We start from the raw sequence: 19,467 nt of genomic DNA, 5'->3' as shown, positions 1-19,467 counted from the left end.
TTTTGTCCAGAGGAGAATAGATGAATGAGAGAACAAAATGCTAACAGGTTTACAACGTCCCCAGCAAATATACTGTATACAAATCAGAAAAGACCTGAAACCAGGGGAAAAGAAAGGGAAAGAAAGAAAAAAGAAAGAGAAAAAAAAGAAAAAGAAAAAAAAAGATAAAAACAAAAACAGAACAATACAAAAAAAAGCAGAATGTGATCAAATATGATCAGGCTAGTGCATAGATCAGTGCCACACACTAGATTTTGGGCGTATTTTGGTCTGTTAGAAAAAAGTGCCTCCTAAAATTTTAAAGGAAGAAAGACATATATGTGCAAAATAAGGGTTGATACAATGAAGGGATAGAAGATGACTGTAAAGATGAAAATTATAAAAGATTTTATAAAAGGACTTGATAAGATAAGAAGTTGTTTGAAAAAAGAAAGAAGATTTAAAAAAAGAAAAAGGAAAAAGGGAGAGAATGTGATCAGGCAGGAGACTAGAACAGAGCCATACACTAGTGATTTAGGGTATATTTTTATCTGTTAGAAGAAACTGTATCTCAAAATTTTAAAGAGAGAACAACTTATATATATATGCCAAAAATAAGGGTAACTACTATGAAGGGATAAAATATGACTCTAAAAATGAAAAATAAAAAATGTTTTTTTTTCTTAAAAAAAGAGATTGATAAGATGTTGGTTGAAAAAGGGAAAAAGAAAAAAAAAAACAGTTAACAAAAATTAACTTTGATGAACTAATGAATCATGGTAAAAAAAAAAGTCATGAATTCTATGTGCAGTATTCCCCTAGCGCTGGAGTTCTCCCGTTCTCCTTGATCGGTAAACTTGGTCTTGGCTTGCTGGCTGTTGGTGCTGATCTTCTGGGGGAGGGGCCTGTTGCCGTGGTTCCCAAATGTCTTTGCCGGAGGCTGAATTGCCCCGCCCTTGTCGGTCCGGGCTAAGCAAGCTGCTCAGGTTTGATCTCAGGAGCTTTTGTTCCCTGCAAGCTCTCGGCACAGCTTTGGAGGACCAGGGCAAAAATGGTGGCCTCCCAATCTCCACCCAGAGGAGCTGAGAACTCGGGGCCCCGCTCCTCAGTGCGCCCCCAGAGAAAAGCAGTCACTCCCGTGTCCCCGGTCTCCGGCCGCACTCCGTGCTCACCCGGCCTGTGATCGAGCGTTGCTATCTCTGGCACCCGACCCCGTGTGGAGTCTCCAAACCCAGCAGATCCCTGCGGTGCGCTCCCGCGCTGCTCCTCCCCGGGGGAGGAAGGGGAGTCTCCCCGGATTTGCCGCTTGTTGGGTCCCTGCTGGGGGAGCCGTGCCCCGACTGGGCCGCAGATCACAGTTTATGGCCACCCCGAGCTGAGAGCCTGCGCCTCGGCTCCGTCTCTGCAGCCGGCTTCCCCGCTCCGATCCCTGGGAGCTCTGCCGCACTCAGGCACCCCCGGTCTTTCTGTGACCCCGAGGGTCCTGAGACCCCACTGTCCCGCGAGGGTTCCACCCCCCGCTTAGCCACTGCAGCGACGTCCCTCAGCGGAGCCGGCTTCTAAAAGGTCCGATTTTGTGCTCCGCGGCTCTAGCACTTGCCAGAAGCGGCCGACGGAGGCCCCCTCCCCCGCCGTCTATCCTCCCGAATATCGCCTCGGATTCACTTCTCCGCACGTCCTACCTTCCAGTAAGTGGTCGCTTCTCTGTTCAGAGAGTTGTTGCTACTCTCCTCTTCGATCTCCTGTTGAGTTCGTAGGTGTTCAGAATGGTTTGATCCCTATTCAGCTGAATTCCTGAGACCAGACGGAATCCAGGTCTCCTACTCCTCCGCCATCTTGCTCCGCCCCCCCCCAGAGGCCATTTTCAAGCCCTTTTCTAAATCTATTCTGTTTTCCAGAGCATCCAAATCTGCTGTTTTATATCTTTTTTTTTTTGGCCTAATATTTATATTGTAAGCATTTTTCCATGTTCTTGAAAATCCCCCATCACCAGGATCTCGGATAGTGTATTCTGTGGCGTCATGTGGCTGTCCTATCTTCCAAATATGGGTCTCTTTGTTTGTTCCCAGTTTTCCTCCAGTGTAAGATGCTGCTGCATTGTTTATAGTGGGAGTTGTGAGTCATGGTTTGGTTTGGGTTGAATCAGGGCCGGCAGAGCTGCTGGCTGATAGGAGGAGGGACCTTTCCAGGCCTGGAGGTATTGGTGTCTGTGTGTTCTAGACTGTGGGTGCCACGGGGCCTGTTCCATCCCCTCAGGACCCCAGCTGATTGGAGTTCAGAAGCCTGCAGCTTTGGCTCAGAGTTTTCCCCAGTTTGTAAAGCTTCTCTGGGGGAAATGCCTTTGTTGAACCTAGTAGAGAAGGGACCACGGCCCCATTGGGGCTCGTGGAAGCTCTGTGTTGAGGGCTGGGGGCAGTGCTTGCTGCAGCCAGATGGAGTGAACAGAGAGGTTGGGTTAGCCCAGCAAGGCATGCAGTCAGGACTGCTGGTGGGAACAAACCCAACTAGAAACTAGAAACATTGTTTCCCATCAGTCGGAGAGAGGCACTGAGATTTACTAAGTGCCTATCGCGGGCTGGACATCATGCTAGGGGCTACACGCCTTCATTTAATCCTTCCAGTGGCCCCATCTGCAGGCTGGGGGTTTTATTCCATTTCTATAAATAAATTATTCCAGAACCAGTGCTCAAAACCATCACCCTGAACTTGGATTGGATCAGATGCCCTATGAAAGCCGCTGATGCCTCAAGACTGATTTTTAGAAGCTATAAGCAATTTGAACAGTAATGAAAACTCTCATCATTTTTATTCCGGGCAACCAGAGGACCTACAGAAGGGAGTGGGAAGTGTTATTTCAGAAAAAATGACAGACATGTCCGTGTGAATACACTGTCCCCGCTGCAAACACAGCTATGCAATCTCTCAAAAAAACGTTCTAGGAAGAGAGAGGCCCAGGACTAATTTTCCTTGAAGTAGAAAGATATTTGGGAGGGTACACATTCTCATGCTCCTGCCGGGGGCCAGACAGAAAATGAAACTTTACTTTCTTCATTTCCTATATAATTAAACTCAAAGGATCCCCCTACCCCCACCCCCGCCGCCACATTGCAAAAGTGGTTGGCAGGAGAACCCAGAAAGCTCTGGAAGTCTTACTTGCCTGACTATTGCTTGCAATTGATGCGTCCTCTTTCATCGGGTTTAGTTTTCTTTCTGGAAGCCAGCTGTGGGAGTAGAATATACTCCAGTGTCTCAGGTACAGAGGCCTTTTTCTCACCCAGTCAGTTCACTGAACTCCTCCAGGAGACTCACAGTGGCGAGAAAAACCCCACCACAAACGTGCAGAGTAATCATCAAGCCAAGTCCGAATGGGACCTGGATGTTGTCCTTAGGGCTGGGAGCTGTGTCAGGTCCCCAGGACCACCCCCGGGTTTGATAATTCACTAGGAGGACTCAGCCTGTCAGGACTCACTCCTCTCCACCCAGGGCTGGGATTTACTCCAGGGAAGGAATTCAAAGCCAAATCAGCAAAAGGAAAAAGGCACACGGGACAAAGTCCAGAGGAAGCCAAGAGCGAACCTCCAGAGTCCTCACCCAGTGAAGTCACTTCATTAATCCTCCAGCAACGAGTGTGTCAACACATGTGGAAGGTTGTCCACCGGGGAAGCTCATCAGACACTGAGTTCAGCGTTTTTATTAGAGGCTGGTCTCCAAGGCACCCTCTGCTGGGCCTGTGCACAGCCTCTGACTCCCAGAAACAAAGCAGTGTTTAGCATAAACCAGACCCTGCATAGTCTGGGTTTGTGAGCCACTGTTAACAGTTCTGGGAATGGTGGGAGCCCTCCTGAAATCCAAGTTCCCGACACCAGCCCTAGGGCCAACCTTGCCCGCAGACCCTTCAAGGAGAGCAATCTCAGGCTGGATACGTTCACTTTTTCTGCACAGGAGACCTTACCTTCTGCTAGTCAGGTGACTTCAGGTGGCACTACTGGGCTTGCGGAATTTTGTCCTTGTGTCGTTCTTACTTCAAGGAGCCTAGTTTGGCGGTGGGCACTTTGGTAAGGACTTCCATACCATTTTCCTGACTCTGCCAGTGTGTTCAGTGGTGTGGACTGCCCTCACAAATCCCCGAAAGATTTATGGGCATTGGCCTGCTCGATGAGGCAATGCAAAGTGTGCTATTTATGTGTACTTGTATAGCCCTCCTGAGAATATTTTTAGATGAATTCATGACAGGCTCTGTGTGAATCCGTAAGGAATATTAATATTGTAAAGCAGGCTACGAGGTAATTTGCCTCGCATTGTCGGACAATTTCCTGCCGTCATTTGGAGGTGTTCTAAGCCGGTCTTCCTGGCTGGGAATTGTGTGCTTTCAATTTGTTGCCAGAAGCTTGGCCTCTGAGTTGTTGGCTGGGGAGCTGGTGGTTAATTATTCATGGGATTCATAGGCCGGAGAACTAAACAAATCCAGGCCCTTTATTTTACAGATCAGAAATAATGGTCTCGACACCATCAGCAGCCACCCCAACTTCTGATTTGTATTGTGTGCTTCGTGTGGACCTAGCTCTGTGCTTTGTATTCATTCTTGAGTTAAATCCTCATGGGAACTATTTAAGGAGGAAAAGGATTTAACAGATCAGGAATCTGCGACACAGAGAGGTTAAGTCACTCACTCAAGATTGCCCAGCAGAGAGGTGACAGAGCTGGGTCAAGTGGATTCCAGGGCCCTTCACCACTTAGAAGGCTGCCCTCAGAGGCAGAGCCACTTGCTGGACATCACAGAGGACTCAGTGGTGCTCTTCGAGCAGTCTCCTTAGTTTTAACCATGTAACCTCTTATTTATTTCTTTGAGGCTTAGGCTCAAGTCAGTACTCGCCATAATATAAATACTCCTGGATGAGTTCACGAAAGAATTCTCTTCGACTCACTATCCCTTGCCAGATTCAGGTTCTTCCAGGCTGGGCCAGCCACCTCCAGTCTACACTTACTGAAACAACCCCCACACTGCAACTACAGGGAATTTTCTAAAGCCCAGACTCCTGATTGCATGCTCAGATCCTCCAACTGCTCCCCGGCGCCCACACGATTATGTGTGGACTCCTCAGGCTGAGAGTCAAGGCCAGTTATGACCAGTTTCTGGGCCTTTGAGGATTCTCTTTCCTCTGTTGACCACTGTCTAACCCAAGCCCACCCCCACTTGCCCTTCTTGCTCACCTGATGTGGTGAGCATGGCATGGCCTGGTGTCCACGGTCTTTCTCCGCTTCCTTCCTGCCATCACCGTGCTTCCTTCCACTCCACATTATAACTGTGTGTTTACTGTTGTCTCTACTAGATTGGAAGCTCCTTGAAGGCAGGGCCTGCAACACTTGTATCTAGAAGACAGGATGGGAACCTGGGCCCCTGGTGGTTAGGAAACAGGGGTGTAGAGCCAAGAGAGAAAGACAAGAATGGGCCTTTTGGAAAGAGACCCAACAGAAAAGTGCAATGTGGAATCCATGAATAGGCCCAAATGGGACCTAGAGATTAGCTAGCAAGTAAGCTTAAAACTATATTTCATTGCAGAATACTTTTTTCAAATGGAGTCTTACAAGTTTCCCAAAACATAAAAGGAAAACTCTAGCTGAAGGCTCATGTCTCCTACTCACTCTTTATGACTTTGTTGAAATCTTACCTCTTTCTTAAAGACTTGTGGTACAGTGATTGTCGTGGCATGGGCTTTGGAGTCAGGTGGATTGTCTTCAGGTAGGGTAGCTGCTCTAACAAGCAACCCCTAAATCTCAGTGGCCTAACACAGTGAACGTGCATGTCTCAGCCATGCCACCATCGAGAGCAGGTAGGCAGAAGCACTCTGCTCCGTGAAGTCATTCAGGGACCCAGGCCCCTTCTGTTGAGTGGCTCCACCATTCCTTAGGGCTTTGGAGGCCTCTGCTGGTTATTCTGTAAGTGATCAGACTATAAGGAAAATGAGTGAGTGAGTGAAGAGAAGGCACACATACTCTCAATACCTCGGTGGAGGTGACACACATCACTTCTGCTCATACTCCTTTGGTGAGAAGTAGCCATATGACCGCACCCAGATGCAAGGCACTGAGAAATGTGACCTGGCAGTGTGGCCAGGAAGAAGAGGAGAGCCCAGACATTGTGAACAGGGGTGCGGTGGGGGGCGGGCAGCAGCTCTGTATTCCACTAGATTCTGTATGGCTTTCAGATGCATTTCTCAACACCAGAGTTTTCTGTCCTTAATGAACCTTCACAGGATGGCTGCAAGGGTTAAACAAGATGAGGTATATAGATGTAGGATATGTACTTAGCAGTCAACCAGTATTCATTCTATGTCCCCTCTTCTCCCCAGTCCAGTCTTCCATTGTGCAACAGAGGTACTGAAATGATCACCTTTGTCTTTTCCATACTGAACTGGAGTAGAGTGGTGATTAAGAGATGGGCTCTGGAGTCCAAGGACCTCGGTTTGAATCCTGACCCTCCCACATGCCGATGGTGTGACCTTGGGAAAAGCCCCTTATGGCTGCATCCTTAAGGTTCCTTATCTGACCAAAGAGAAATCAAAAACTGGACCTGTCTCATAGGGTTGTGGAGGGGGTGGAATGGGTTCCTATGCATCCAGTGCTCAGGATAGTGCATGGCACATTGTAAATATGTGTGGGTTACATATTTGTATCATTACATGGTGACCGACACATAGCAGAAGCTCAATTTAAAACACAAACGCTTACTAAAGCACCTGTTCTGTCCTATGCAGTACAAGTCAGCGTTCATACGTATGAGGTCCACAGACCTCAACTTGATGAGTGTTTGTGTAATGAATTAGCAGAACAGCCCTCAGCACCTGGCTTCTACTATCACATAAGCCTTCAGGCTGCCTTTCATCTGGGCTTTTGCTGTATTCATCCCTGGAGAAGACAAACATTTAGTCACTAAAGCCATCACTTTGAAACCAGCTTTCAGGACGTTTGAGAAATGTGTCTGTGCAGGGGGCACGGGCTTTGCTGCAAGTCTTCCAGCCTTCTCCAGCTCTTTGCAGGGACTTCCATCCATCCTCCAGCTTCCCCAAACTGAGATATGAAATCTCTGCAGGGATGCCCAAAGCAACACCTAGGAGTGTGTGATATGAAAGCTCTCCCCTTTCCCAGCAGGCTCCTGAATGCTGGAAAGGAAGAGAAAATTTCCTCCCCAACAGCATCCTTCCAGTTTCTGCAAATCGATTCTAGGAAACTGGTCCCTGCTGCAGGTGTAGTGCTAAGAGGCTCTCTAGAGTGGGTGTTAGCAAGGCTCCTTACAAGGTGGCTGTCATTGCTTGGATCAGTGTGGGATTTCAGTAGAGACCAAGGTCACATCCAAGAATGACCTTCTATGCATGGGAGGGGGGAGCAGAGGGGAAGCTCCTGCTTATTGGGCAGTAGGAGAGGTCCCTCTCTAGTCCTGGGTACTCATTCCTTCCACCAGCTTCTCCGAGGGTCTTGACCCTGTGGATGCTCGCTGTCCCCCTAGGGGTCCTGTACCCCTGCCTTCCTGAGGCCCCTCCAGCCCTCCGCTTGGCAGTTAATCACATTCTCCCTCCCACTATGTTCTGTGCCCCTTGGCTGTCGCCCGTGTATTTCAGGGCCCGGCAGAGTGTCTACATCATAATAAAGACTTAACTGATACTTTTAAATCAATAAATGCACCATTGTACTTGGCTGCTTAACATCGCCACCTTGACTGTGAAGTTAGAAGGCCGGATAGTGGAGTTGTCCTTGAGTGCGCAGATGTGAGGCCGACCTCACACAACTCTCCCCTCCTCCACCTGTCAGCCACGTGACCGTGACTGTGGGCAAGCTGGCAACTCTCAGCTCCCTCATCTGTCAATGAGGCTTTCTGCCACCAAGGTTGCCGTGAGGCTGAAATAGGATAATTTCCGTGTTTGGGTAGAATTTCAGCAGTTGGAAACAACAACAGCAATTTTGTCTGATTGAAGCTAAAAGAGTTGTTGACAAAATAGGCAGCAGCTCGCAGGATTGTTGGCAGGGCTAGTGAGCCGGGCCCAGAAGCTCTGCAGCCTGGGTGACACCCCACCTCACGCCCAGGAGCTGCCATTGCCGGCTAGTGCTCGGCTGGCACAGTACACGGTGGTCCCCCCGACGCAGCGGGCCGCAGACCCAGTCCCCAGGCGCTCCCTCGGTTGTAGGAGTGCCAGCCCCGCCCGCCGCACGGCGCTGGCCAGCTGCAGGGGATGCCCGAAGAACCGGCGTCTGCGCCGTCGACTTGCGTGGTGAGGAATGGATTGTGTGTCCTGCGAGGACTGTGGGGCGGGAAGCTCCCCCAGATGGGAAGGGGCTCCTGACGCCGGGCAGTCGAAGGGTGACAGGCGGCCACAGAGTACACGGACACTAAGGGTCCGCACTGATGTCCAGCCACTGCCAGCACGCGGCTCCTTGGTGAGCGGAGCGGGCAGCGGCTATGGTGGCCCCGCGAGCGGGGTGGGGGCCCGGACCTGCTTGGGTGGTCTAAATGGTGACAAGTGTTTTGGAGATAAGGCAGTGTGTCAGTCTGCTGGGACTGCCCAAACAAGGTAACAACAGGAGTTTATTCTCTCCCAGCCCTGGAGACGAGAGGTGTGAGATCAGGGTGCTGGCAGGGTCAGTTCCCTCCAGGGCCTGTGAGGGACGGGTCTGTTCTAGGGCCCCCTCCTTGGCTTGCAGGTGGCCGTCTCCACCCTGTGCCTCTTCACATCGTCTTCCCTTTAGGCATGCCTCTGTGTCCACGTCCCCCCTTTCTATAAGGATGCTAGTCATTTTGAACCAGGTCCACCCTAATGACCTCATTACCTCATTTTAACTTGGTTACCTCTGTCAAACCCCGTCTCCAAATACCTCACATTCTGAGGCATTGTGGATTGGATTCAGCCTATGAATTTTGAGGGGGGACACAGTTCAGCCCATAAAAATGCCCTGTGTCCAAGTTTCCCCTTTTTTATAAGGACACCAAGCAGATTGGGGTCGGAGCCTACCCTACTCCAATATGACCTCATCTTAATTCATTATATCTGCAACGACCCTATTCCCAAGTAAGGTCACATTTTGAGATACTGGGAGTTAAGACTTCAGCATGTGAATTTGGGGGTGGGGGTCATAATTCAACCGATAATACAGGGATAAGTCAGGGTGGCTTAGTTGAGGGGTATGGATCAAAGGCAAGCATTAAGGATGAATTCACATGTTCTGACTGAACAGTTAGAGAATGGTGGCACATTTAGTAAGGTGAAGAGAAGATAAAGAAATGGAATTCAGGGCCAGAGGTCCAGGTGACATTTCCTATCCCATTCTTTGATGATTGGCTTAGTGAGGGACCTATGCCCCAACCAGGGCCAGTAGGATGTAAAGAGGATTGCTGCAGGCTTCTGGAAAGATCTTAGCATCAAGAGGCTCTTGGGAGGCCAGGATTACTCTCTCCAGCACCTGAATGGGAAAGCATGTGGCCAAAAGGGGTTCTAGAAGTCATCCTGTATTTGTGGGTGGATGCAGGCTTTGGACGAGGTCAAAATTGTGGAGAGCAGAGTGAGGCCAAGGGAAGCACCTGGATTCTCGGCCGTGGTACTGAGCCACCAGATCAACAGTTTTGAAGCTCAGCACGCCTGTGAGTTTGCACTTGTGTAAGCTAATAAGGGTCCTTGTTGCTTAGCTGTTTTGAGTTTAGATATCTTGTTATGTGCAGCCAAAAGCATCCCTAAGTGGTAAAATGCATTATCCCCTCCCGTGGGCTGGATGATCTCTGAGGTCTGGGCGGCCACGTTTGGTTTGTCTCTATGTCCAGCTCAGGTCCCAGTCCTCAGGTCATGCTTGTTGCATCAATCAGTGGATGATGAGTGTCGTGTGCATTCAGGTGTGGAAACTTCATCATCTTTCAGACTAGCTGTAGTCGTTGATAGTATATTCTGGCCTCACTCCATGCTGCGAACCAGCTAGTTATGGAACCAAAGAATGAGAGAGAATGGGAAGAGAACAGGTATCTCACAGGGAGAGGATGCTACCCCTCCTCCCTGCATCTCCTGCCACCAGCCCATTTGCTTAGGCCAGAAACCTGGCAGTCTTCTCTTAGCCATCTCTAACACCCTCCCTCCCCAGATTTGGAGCCAGTCACCCAGTTGGTCTTGTCCAACCTACTCTTGAGACATATCTTGGATCCATCCCCTTCTCGCTACTTAGTCCAGGCCACCGAGATCTTTGGACCGCTGTTGTGCCTTCCAACACGGTGCGAGCTTCCTTGCTAAGCTTCCTTCCAGTTCACTTGCCACTCTGAAGACAGAGCAGTCTTCTAAAAATGTAAACCACACCATGCGCCCCCTTGCTCAAAACCCTCCAGTAGTTTCCCCCTCCATCCTCTCCCCCCAAAAAGTCCAAGTAACAGGCAAATTCATTACCATGACTTCCAAGGCCCCACGTGACCTCCCTTTCCTGCCCCTCCAATCCATGCAGCCCCTTCTTCCCTTGCTTGTCGCATTACACCACCCTCCACGCCGGCCTGCTTTCAATTATGCGGGCACTGTAAGCTTTCTTCTGCCATGCCATCATGGCACATGCTTTTCCCTCTGCCTGGAATACTTTCCCACCATTAAAAAAAAAAAAAGTTTTAGATTGGTGGAATGTATTATACTTAAAAAGAATATATAAGATATATACATATGCACTGCATACACGAACACACACACACAGAGTTGAAAGAATGATTATAAATCTAGCACCCAGCTAAGAATAAGAAGATTAAGAACAGAGGATCCTGTCAGGTGCCCCACCCAGATCTGTCTTCCACCCCTCCCAGAAGTGACCACTGACCTGATATTTGCAATAATTCTTTGTTTTCCTTTGTAGTTTTACAATCTATTTGTAATTCCCCCAAAACATTTATATTTGCATATTTTTGAATTTATATATGGCATCATACTATATGTATTCTTTTGTTTCTGGCTTATTTTGTTCAATGCTATTTTGCGTGTGAGATTTTATAAGTGTGTTTGCACATTGCTGTAATTCATTCATGTTTGTGATTCTAGTGTTTCATATGATGACTATTCCACAATTTATTTATCTATTCTATTGTGGGTGGGCATCTGGGTTGTTTCCCATTTAGGGCTGTTGTAAGCAATACTACATGGAATTTTGGGTAAATATGTCCTAGGGCAGGTAGAAAAAAGTTTTTTAGAGGAATTTTCTAGAAATGGATTTGCTGGGCTGTAGGTTTGGGGCATCTTCAACTTTACTAGATGATGCCAAACTGTTTTCCAAGATGGTTGTACGAATTAAACACAGTGCATGAGGGTACACTGCTGATCACTACTTGGTCTTGCCATACCTGTTAGTTTTTATCCTCCTGGGGATTGTGTGAGCTTCACCCAAGCACTGGGCACTGCTCCAAACTCGAGCGTGACCCTCACAACAGCCCTGAGACATCAGTGTCATCATTCCATTTTACAGATAAGGAAGCAAAGGTCCAGCTGGTTTAAATCATTAGCACATTGTTATCGTGTTGGAATTCAGGCTCAGGTCTGTGCATTCAGAACCTATGCTTATTCCGCAGTGTCATATGCTAGCTCTGGAAATGTTTGTGGGCCCATGTTCAGTATCAGTGGATAACTATGAGCATCTTGGGGATGGAACTCCCTTGAGGAGCTTAGTGCCATGACCTCAGTCCTTGGTGCCCATCAGAATCACGCAGTCACCATCCCAAAGCCACCAAATCAGAACTGACAACAATGGGGCTCTAGACAATGCAAAATGGTATCTTGTTATGGTTTTAATTTGCATTTGCTTGTTGACTAATGACATGGAGCATCATGTCATTAACTTACTGGTCATTTGAATTTTCTTTGGAGTCTGTTCAAGTCCTTTGCTCATTTAATTGGGTTGTTTGTCTTATTGATTTGTTAGAGTTCTTTGTGTATTGTGGATATAAGTCCCTTATAGTATATGTGTTGCAAATGTGTTATCTCAGTCTGTGGCTTGTCTGTTCATTTTTCAAGGTGTCTTTTGAAAAATAGAACACTTTAGTGTTGATGAAACCCAAATGAGCATTTTGTTTTTGTTTTATGGTGTATCTTTGTCTATCTCAAGGTGGGAAAGACTTTCTGTTATATTGGGCATGTGCATTTTTAACACATTTCCCAGTTGGGTCTGCTGTGCACCAGAGGTGGAGAAGCCTGGGCATAAATAGTTACCCTAGGTTTGGGGTCAGATCTGAGTTTGACTTCCAGGTTTGCCACTTAGTGAGCAAGTCACTTTGTCTCTCTGAGCTTCAGTTTCCCTATCTGCAAAATGAAGCAAAACTAGGGCCCATCCACAAAATTTGTTAGAAGGGTTCAATGAAATAAAGCTCAAGTAGAACTTAGCAAAATGCCTAGTGTGCAGAAAATGCCCTATAAAAGCTGTTTTTGTTTACCTACTGGCTAGTTTCAAGCAGCGGGTTGGAATAACATGGTTTGTTGTTTGTTTTCAGTACATCAAGTCCTTCTACAATGAATCATGGGAAAGAAGACACGGGCATCCAATAGACCCAGATACTCTGACTCTGCTCTGGTCTGTGACAGTGTCCATATTTGCCATCGGTGGACTCGTGGGGACTTTAATGGTGAAGCTGATCGGGAAAGTTCTTGGGAGGTTAGTGGGGGTTGTCTCTGCTTGGGGATCCTCTCTGTGATGTTCACAATATGTTGGTATCATAGTCAGGATCCCAGAAGGCAAACGAATTCCATTTAGACATTCCAGCTGGGGATGTTTTAGTACCAGAAGAGCAAGGGGAGGAGATAAGGCACGCGAGGTCAGGGAGGAAATGAAGACCATGGACAATGGGCTGACAAGCAGGACCTGAGGTTGTGGAGGGCTATGTGGACTGAGATATGTCAGCACCTATTGTCCAAACAGGGAGGAAGTAGGGGAGAAATAGCCTGGCTTCTTTCTCCTCCCACCGTCCAACCTGCTGCCAGTGCCACTCATTGGCCAAACCCAAGTAGAAACCAGAAACACCAGCAGGCTTGCTGGTACAGTCCAGGAGGACCAGCTCCCAGCGCTCAGAGCAGGACAGGGAGGGAGGAGATGGATCTGGCTGCAGGAGCAGATGGAGAAGTCAGCACAGTCTCTTAGCGAGTGTTCCAGATAAGTCCTCATAGGACGACGTTTCATTATATGACTGAATGATAACTTACTAAACCAGTCTCCCATGGATAGACATTGGGGTTGTTTCAGAACTTTTGTTTTACAAATACAGCTGCAGTGAGTGTCAAACACTTCACATTGAAATTTCCCATCCGGGTCCTCTGCAGTCAGAGCCACTTTACCTCCTGAGCTTCATTTCTCACTTATTTCTGTCCTGAAGACTTCTCTGAGATCAGATTGATTATCAGTACATTTGCCCATACATTTTTCTCTGTTTCTTCACTTGTAACTTCCTGGGGGATATTGAGATGTTAGGGGAAAAAATAGAGTCTCTGCAGCATTCATGACATCTTCCTTGACCCTAAGGCCACTTCTAGGTGGTAGGTAACACATGGGAACTCTGCACCCCAGAGAAGTACAGCTATTGCATAGTGGAGTGAGGGCTGCCATTTCCTGAGGTCCCCTAACATTCCAGGTACGCACACACACGGTCTTCTTTCATTTTCTCTACTCCCTGGGGTCTTGGATGGGGGATGGAGTTGAAAGCTTAAACAGTGCCTAAGCTCAGGTTGGAGCCAGCTCCACAGCACGGTGCCCTTTCCACTATGCCGAGCAGATCGTGAGTAGGGGTCTGCTGGCAATCATACTATAAAATCCGTGACTGTTTGACCACAGGGAAGTGACTAGTTGGCCCCCAGATGGCTAAACCCCTGGCCCAAGCCAGTTTCTGACCCCAGTCCTCTGGTCTATTCTAGTTAGATATAGTCACCCCTGGCCCCCGGATTTATGGCCTGTCACATACACCTGCCTTATATCTGGCCATGGCACTTATAGCCCCAGGCTGCCCCCTAAGGAGGCTCTGAACCCAAGCGGATGGTACAGGGACAGCCACAGTAGTCGGTGTCAGGATGCTGTGGCCCAGCAAGTCCTGACACCTAGCTTGCCAGGTGTGTGATGTGGGACTTTGCCCCCTCACCTCTCATCTGACACTTTTCCCGGATGTAAAATGAAGGCAACGAAAGTGGCTTTGCAACTCTAAACAGCATGGTGCAAAAAAACCCCGGAAGGAATGGGAAAGCGACAATATGTTTCAAAGAAAGTGATTTTCTAAGTGAAGGAGGAGTTCTAGGCTGGAGAGAGATTCTATCAAAAGGTGTTGGTCCTTATGCCCCGGGTAGCTGGCTGTTCCTTTTTCCATCATTACAGGAATAAAAGTTGAACTGAGATGAAGTCTCGGCTTGAATAGTAACTCTGTTGGGAGGAAAAGGAGCAAAACCCAAAGAAGTCTGCTACCATTTATTCACTCCCTGCTACATACCAGTGCTTGGCATTCCATACCTCCTTTACTTCTGCAACTCTGTATTATTGCCCCTGTTGTACAGGCGATGAATCTGAGGCCCCGAGAGAGGCCTAGCAACTTGCCCAAGGTGACAAAGAATGAGGTTGAGCTGAGATTCAGATCTGGCCTGTTTGACCAGAGCCTGTGACTTTCCTATCACATGGTATTTATTGAAACTGCTTCTTGATGCCTCATTGTTTGTCTCCCAAGGGGGCTGCTGGGGAAAAAGAAGAGACTGGGCTTAATGTGCAAGGTTAGGATGGGGTCCGACAGAAGGGGCTCAAACATGTGACTGGTGAGGGGAAATTTGGGTGGAGCTGGGGTCCTCAGAGTCAGGTGGGCCTGATCCTTGTTAGAACATGTTGAACTCGTCTGTGATTTGGGAGAGGGGTGAGGACAGGGGAACATGAGGGGCCAGGAATGGTCTGTGGAGATGAGTCACCCCCATTATCTGGGGTGCAAGTTCCTTGTCTCCTGGAGTCTCTGGCTTGGAGAATTCTGCTTGAATCCTCCCCTCTTTTGGAGTCATCAGTCCCCTGCTTACGTGGTTCTAGTGACAGAGCCCTTCTTCCCTCATGAGACAGGATGGTGACAATGTGCATGGATGCTGGGTAGAGGATCCTTGACACTTACAGCACAGGGGGCCACGTATGAGTTACTCAAGTTCTCCAAGCTTGGCTTGGTTAGTGGCAAAATGAAGATAAAGCAATGGCCCATCTGAGGGTTGTCATGTGAAAATGAAATGAGACAGTGGATATAAAGTGCACATCTCAGTGGCTGACATGGTGTCGATGCCCACCTTATGGCGGTTAGTATCATTGTCATCTTTGTCCCCATCTTCATGAGCTCTTTCTGAGGTGCATCAGCCCATCACTCACAGAGCCGGTTGTGAATATGTTCTTCTAGTCGCACTGAAGTTGGCCTCCTTACACTTAGCATTGGATCTAGTTTTTCCCTCTAGAGCAGAGCAGAGCAGAGCAGCGCAAATAACCAGAGGAGAAACGCACTCGGGCTTTGAAATCGGATCCTCAGGCATACTCTTGAGCAAGCTGCATAACCACTTTCGCCCATGTGGCAGATACTTTTGAACACCGACTGGGAGCCAGGCGTTGTGACTGGCACTTGGGCCTCAGCGGCAAGCAGCGGAGCCCGAGCCCACTGCGTAGCCATGAACAATTCACTCTGCACATCATCACGGCGTCATCATGGCGACCGGAAGCACTGTAGATGGGGGGATGGGGCGTAGAGATACAAGAAGAGGCAGTTTTAAATCTGTAAAGCTCTGGTAAGCAAGCCCACCTAAGGGAGCGGCTGTGGGGGTGGCAGAAGATACTATTTACAGAATGTGTCATGTCACTCACACCTGTGACAGGAACCCAAACCAAACTGGCTCGGGCCCAGACAGAACTAACTGGCTCACGTAACTGGACTATAACTCAGCTGACTTCACCTGTCTGTTTTCTCTGTCTCTCAGCTCTGCCTTAACTCTGTGTTGGCTTCGGGCACAGGGGCTGTCTCCCTGGTGAGGGCAAGATGGCCCCAGCAGCTCAGGGTGACACTGTTCCTGCTCAGTATCCCCAGCACAGACTTCTCCTAACAGTAGTTCTAGTAAAGTCCCAGGCCTGAATCTCATTTACTTGGGTGAGGTTGCATATCCTTGGAGCTTCTCAACCAGGGGCAATTTTGCCCCAGCAGGGGACAATATCTGGAGGCGTTCCTGGTTGTCACAGCTAGAGGATGCTACCAGCATCCAGTAGAGGCCAAGGAGGCTGCTAAACATCCTGCAGTGCACAGGACAGCCCCCACCACAAAGAATTTTCTGGCCCCAAATATTAATAGTTCCCAGGTTGAGAAATCCTGGCAAATAACATTCTAAATTTAAGTTAAAATTACTGTATCATGTGCCCCTTCCTACAGCCACAGTGGGGTGGGGATGTGACCACCTCGAGCCCCCACACAGAGTGAGGGCAGGAATGTTTCTTGGCGGAAATCCAGGGCACTCCTATCAGAAGAAGGATGATGGGTATTGAACAAGAAGTAATAACCAGCCTCCTATACATCATGCTAGGCAAATAGCAGGTTCTCAAAAGTGTTATTTTTCTCCTCTTTTCCTACTTCAGTATTTTTAAATGTGTCTTTACTTTATAGATGTGGGAATGAACATTAGCTCTCGAGGTACCTACGGAGGGAGCCTGCAATGTACATGGCAAGCACGTACTAGGCTTGAACAACAGAAATTTCTTCTCTCACAGTTGGGGAGGCTGCAAGTCCAAGATCAAGATGTCAGCGTGGTTGGTTGCTCCTGAGTCCATTCTCTTTGGCTTGCAGGTTGCTCTCTTCTCACACGGTCTTTTTCCCTATGCAAGAGCATGCCTGCTGTCTGTTCTTCTTACGAGGACAACAGTCCCATTGGATTAGGGCCCCACCCTTAGGACCTCATTTAACCATAATTATTTCCTTGAATGCCCAATTTCCAAATACAGTCATGTTGGGGGTTAGGGTTTCAAGAGAGGAATTGGCACACAATTCAGTCCATAAGAGAACACATTCAGTGGTTGCTGACCATCTCCTCTTTCAGGCTGGAATTGTCTTCGGAAAGCAAGTTCCCCAGAAGCAGCCTGCAAGGGGGCTTGGGATGCATGTGTTTTGTTGAGGAAGGGCTCTTCAGGAGTTCCCTTGAAGCTGATGGAAGCAGAAGAGAGAAAAGGGGAAGAGAGCCAAGCCAGGCTGTGCTCTCAGGTCCAGTCTGGCCTTGGCTGGCCTACAGGGGTCTGGAGCATGAATCACACCCAGGAGCTGTCCCATCTGGGGCCACATTCTCCTCCTACCTCTATGCGAGAAGGAAGCTGTCCTGGGGTTCAAGGCAGACGATAAGGAGAAAGACTGGGCGTGGTGGAAGTGGACTTCAGGAAGGCAGCGTTCCAAAGTCTGAAACAGAGAGTCAGCCGGCCCCAGACGCGCAGTAACTTTGGTACACGTTGTTTCTGCACCATCTGTTTGTCTGATTATGGACATGACCCGTTTGGCATTACAGATGCACGGGCTGGAGGTGACAGTTAAGAGTCAACAAATAGTCACTCCTGCCGCACACTGCCCACCACTCATCTGTTAGAACCAAATACTGGCCTCCTCTGGGCTCACATAGGACTTTCTCTTTCCCTCTGTCACATCACTTAGCATTTTGTGCTGTTACCACTTAATTACAATTACATTTCTGTCTTTTCCCTGCAAGGGGAACTCCTTGATGCAGGAACCATGAGTGTATATGAGCCCACATGGCGCCGAAGCTTGTACACCCTAGACAAGCAATAGACATTTGTTGGATAGATGGAAGGACGGATGGAGGGCTGCTTGATGCTTGAGGGTTTTTCTCCTATAACTTCCCAAGGTGGCCACTTTTCTCCCGCTTGCATACTTTCATTCACTCATGCATTTATTTTCCCAACAAATATTTATCGAGCCCTTGCTATGTGCCAAGCACTCATGGGTGAACAAAGGGAATAAAGTCCCTGGGGTCACAGCTCTCCCAGCAGAGGGAGCAGCAAGTGCAAAGATCCTGGGGGGTGAACAGGCTCAGCTTCTTTGGAGAGAAGACAGGATGTCAGTGTGGCTGGGGCCAAGTCAATGAGTAGAAAATGAAGCTGAAGGGGTCACTGAGATTGGATCCAGAGGGCCTTGTGGGGCATTTTTTACTCTGAGTAAGATGGGAAGTTACTGGAGTGTTTTAAGAGTCGGCCTGACTTAATTTGAAAGTCTTGCTGTTATCAGTGCATCTGGGGAGGCTGGCTAGGAGCATCTTGCAGTCATCCAGGTGAGGTGATTTGGTTTGCACCAGGTTTGTAACAAGACACAGTGAGAGGCAGTGAGAATTTTATGCGTTTGTGACATATTTTGGAAGTAGAGAAAACAGGCCTTACTGATGTATGATATGTGGGGAATGAGGGAGAGAAATAAAAAATAATGCTAACATTTTGGACCTGAGTATCTGCAAGGATTGTGGGTGTGTTGTTGTTGTTGTTGTTTTTGTTTGTTTTTGTTTTTATTTTGTTTTGAGGTAGGGAAGCCCATGGGAGGAATGGGGTTTTTTTGGGGGAAGGAGGAGCAATATTAGGAACTCAGTTTTAGGTATATTCACCATGAATTGCCTGTTAGACCCCCTCGTGAAGACGTGCCACAAGCAGTTGGATATATGGATCTAGCACTCAGAGGAGCGCAGAGCTCGGGTGTCAGTCTGGATATTGTCAGTACATAGGTGACATTAAAGCCAGCAAGTAAGATCACCTAGGAGGTGTATAGAGGCCAAAGGAATGGGCTCCAGGGCTGAGACCAGGACCCCCCCAACACTGAGAGGGTTGGGAAGATGATAAGGATCAGCCAGTGAGGGAGGAGCAGACCCGCTGCTGAGTGAGGGCTGGAGCGCACGTGAGGGAAGTGGTGATCACCTGTGTTTAGCAATGAAGACAAGGCCTGAGCTCTGGTTGGTGGATTTAGCAACGTGAAGGAGCTCTGGTTACCTGACAGGAGCTGTGCCAAAGGCACGATGGGGGAGACCACCACTGGAGTGGGTTGAAGAGAGAAGAATCACTTAAGACAACAAGTCTAGAGGAGTGTAGTTTCCTTTAAGGATGGGAGCTACCAGCCGTGTGTTGATGAGATGTTCCAGCAGAGGGGGAATAATTGGTGGTCGGGAGCAAGAGATGAAACTTGCTGATGCAGTTCTTGTGCAGGTGAGAGGGGCAGGGGAACTGGTCAGTAATTGGAGGGATCGGCCTCAGATGGGAGCAGGAACAGTACATCCATAGGAACACGAGGGGAGACAGCAGGTACGCACAGAGGCAGGGAGGTCAGTCCATGTGGAGGGAACATGTAACATCCTCTCTGGATTGCTTCTGCTTTCTCAGTGGCGTAGAAAGCAGGGTCATCAGCTGAGGAGGAGGAGAGGGGATTTGGAGAGAGAGAAGATGTGCAAAATAGTCCTGTAGGAGAGCAGGAGACTGAACAAACCAGGGAAC

General features: G+C 48.5%; 1 protein-coding gene across 3 annotated transcripts in view; it reads left to right on the top strand.

Moving 5' to 3' along the window:
* Positions 1-19,467, top strand: part of SLC2A9 (solute carrier family 2 member 9) — a 231,573-nt gene that overhangs the window by 63,047 nt on the left and 149,059 nt on the right. For all 3 annotated transcript variants that reach the window (XM_027598277.2, XM_027598278.2, XM_027598276.2), the window contains one exon: positions 12,461-12,621. In XM_027598277.2, coding sequence (XP_027454078.1) covers positions 12,461-12,621 — 161 coding nt within the window. The remainder of the gene's footprint in view (positions 1-12,460; positions 12,622-19,467) is intronic.

The sequence above is a fragment of the Zalophus californianus genome, chromosome 2 (genome assembly GCF_009762305.2).
Source record: "Zalophus californianus isolate mZalCal1 chromosome 2, mZalCal1.pri.v2, whole genome shotgun sequence".
NCBI lineage: Eukaryota > Metazoa > Chordata > Mammalia > Carnivora > Otariidae > Zalophus > Zalophus californianus.
Note: the sequence above shows the minus strand (reverse complement) of the source record. Positions and strands in the feature narration are given on the sequence as shown.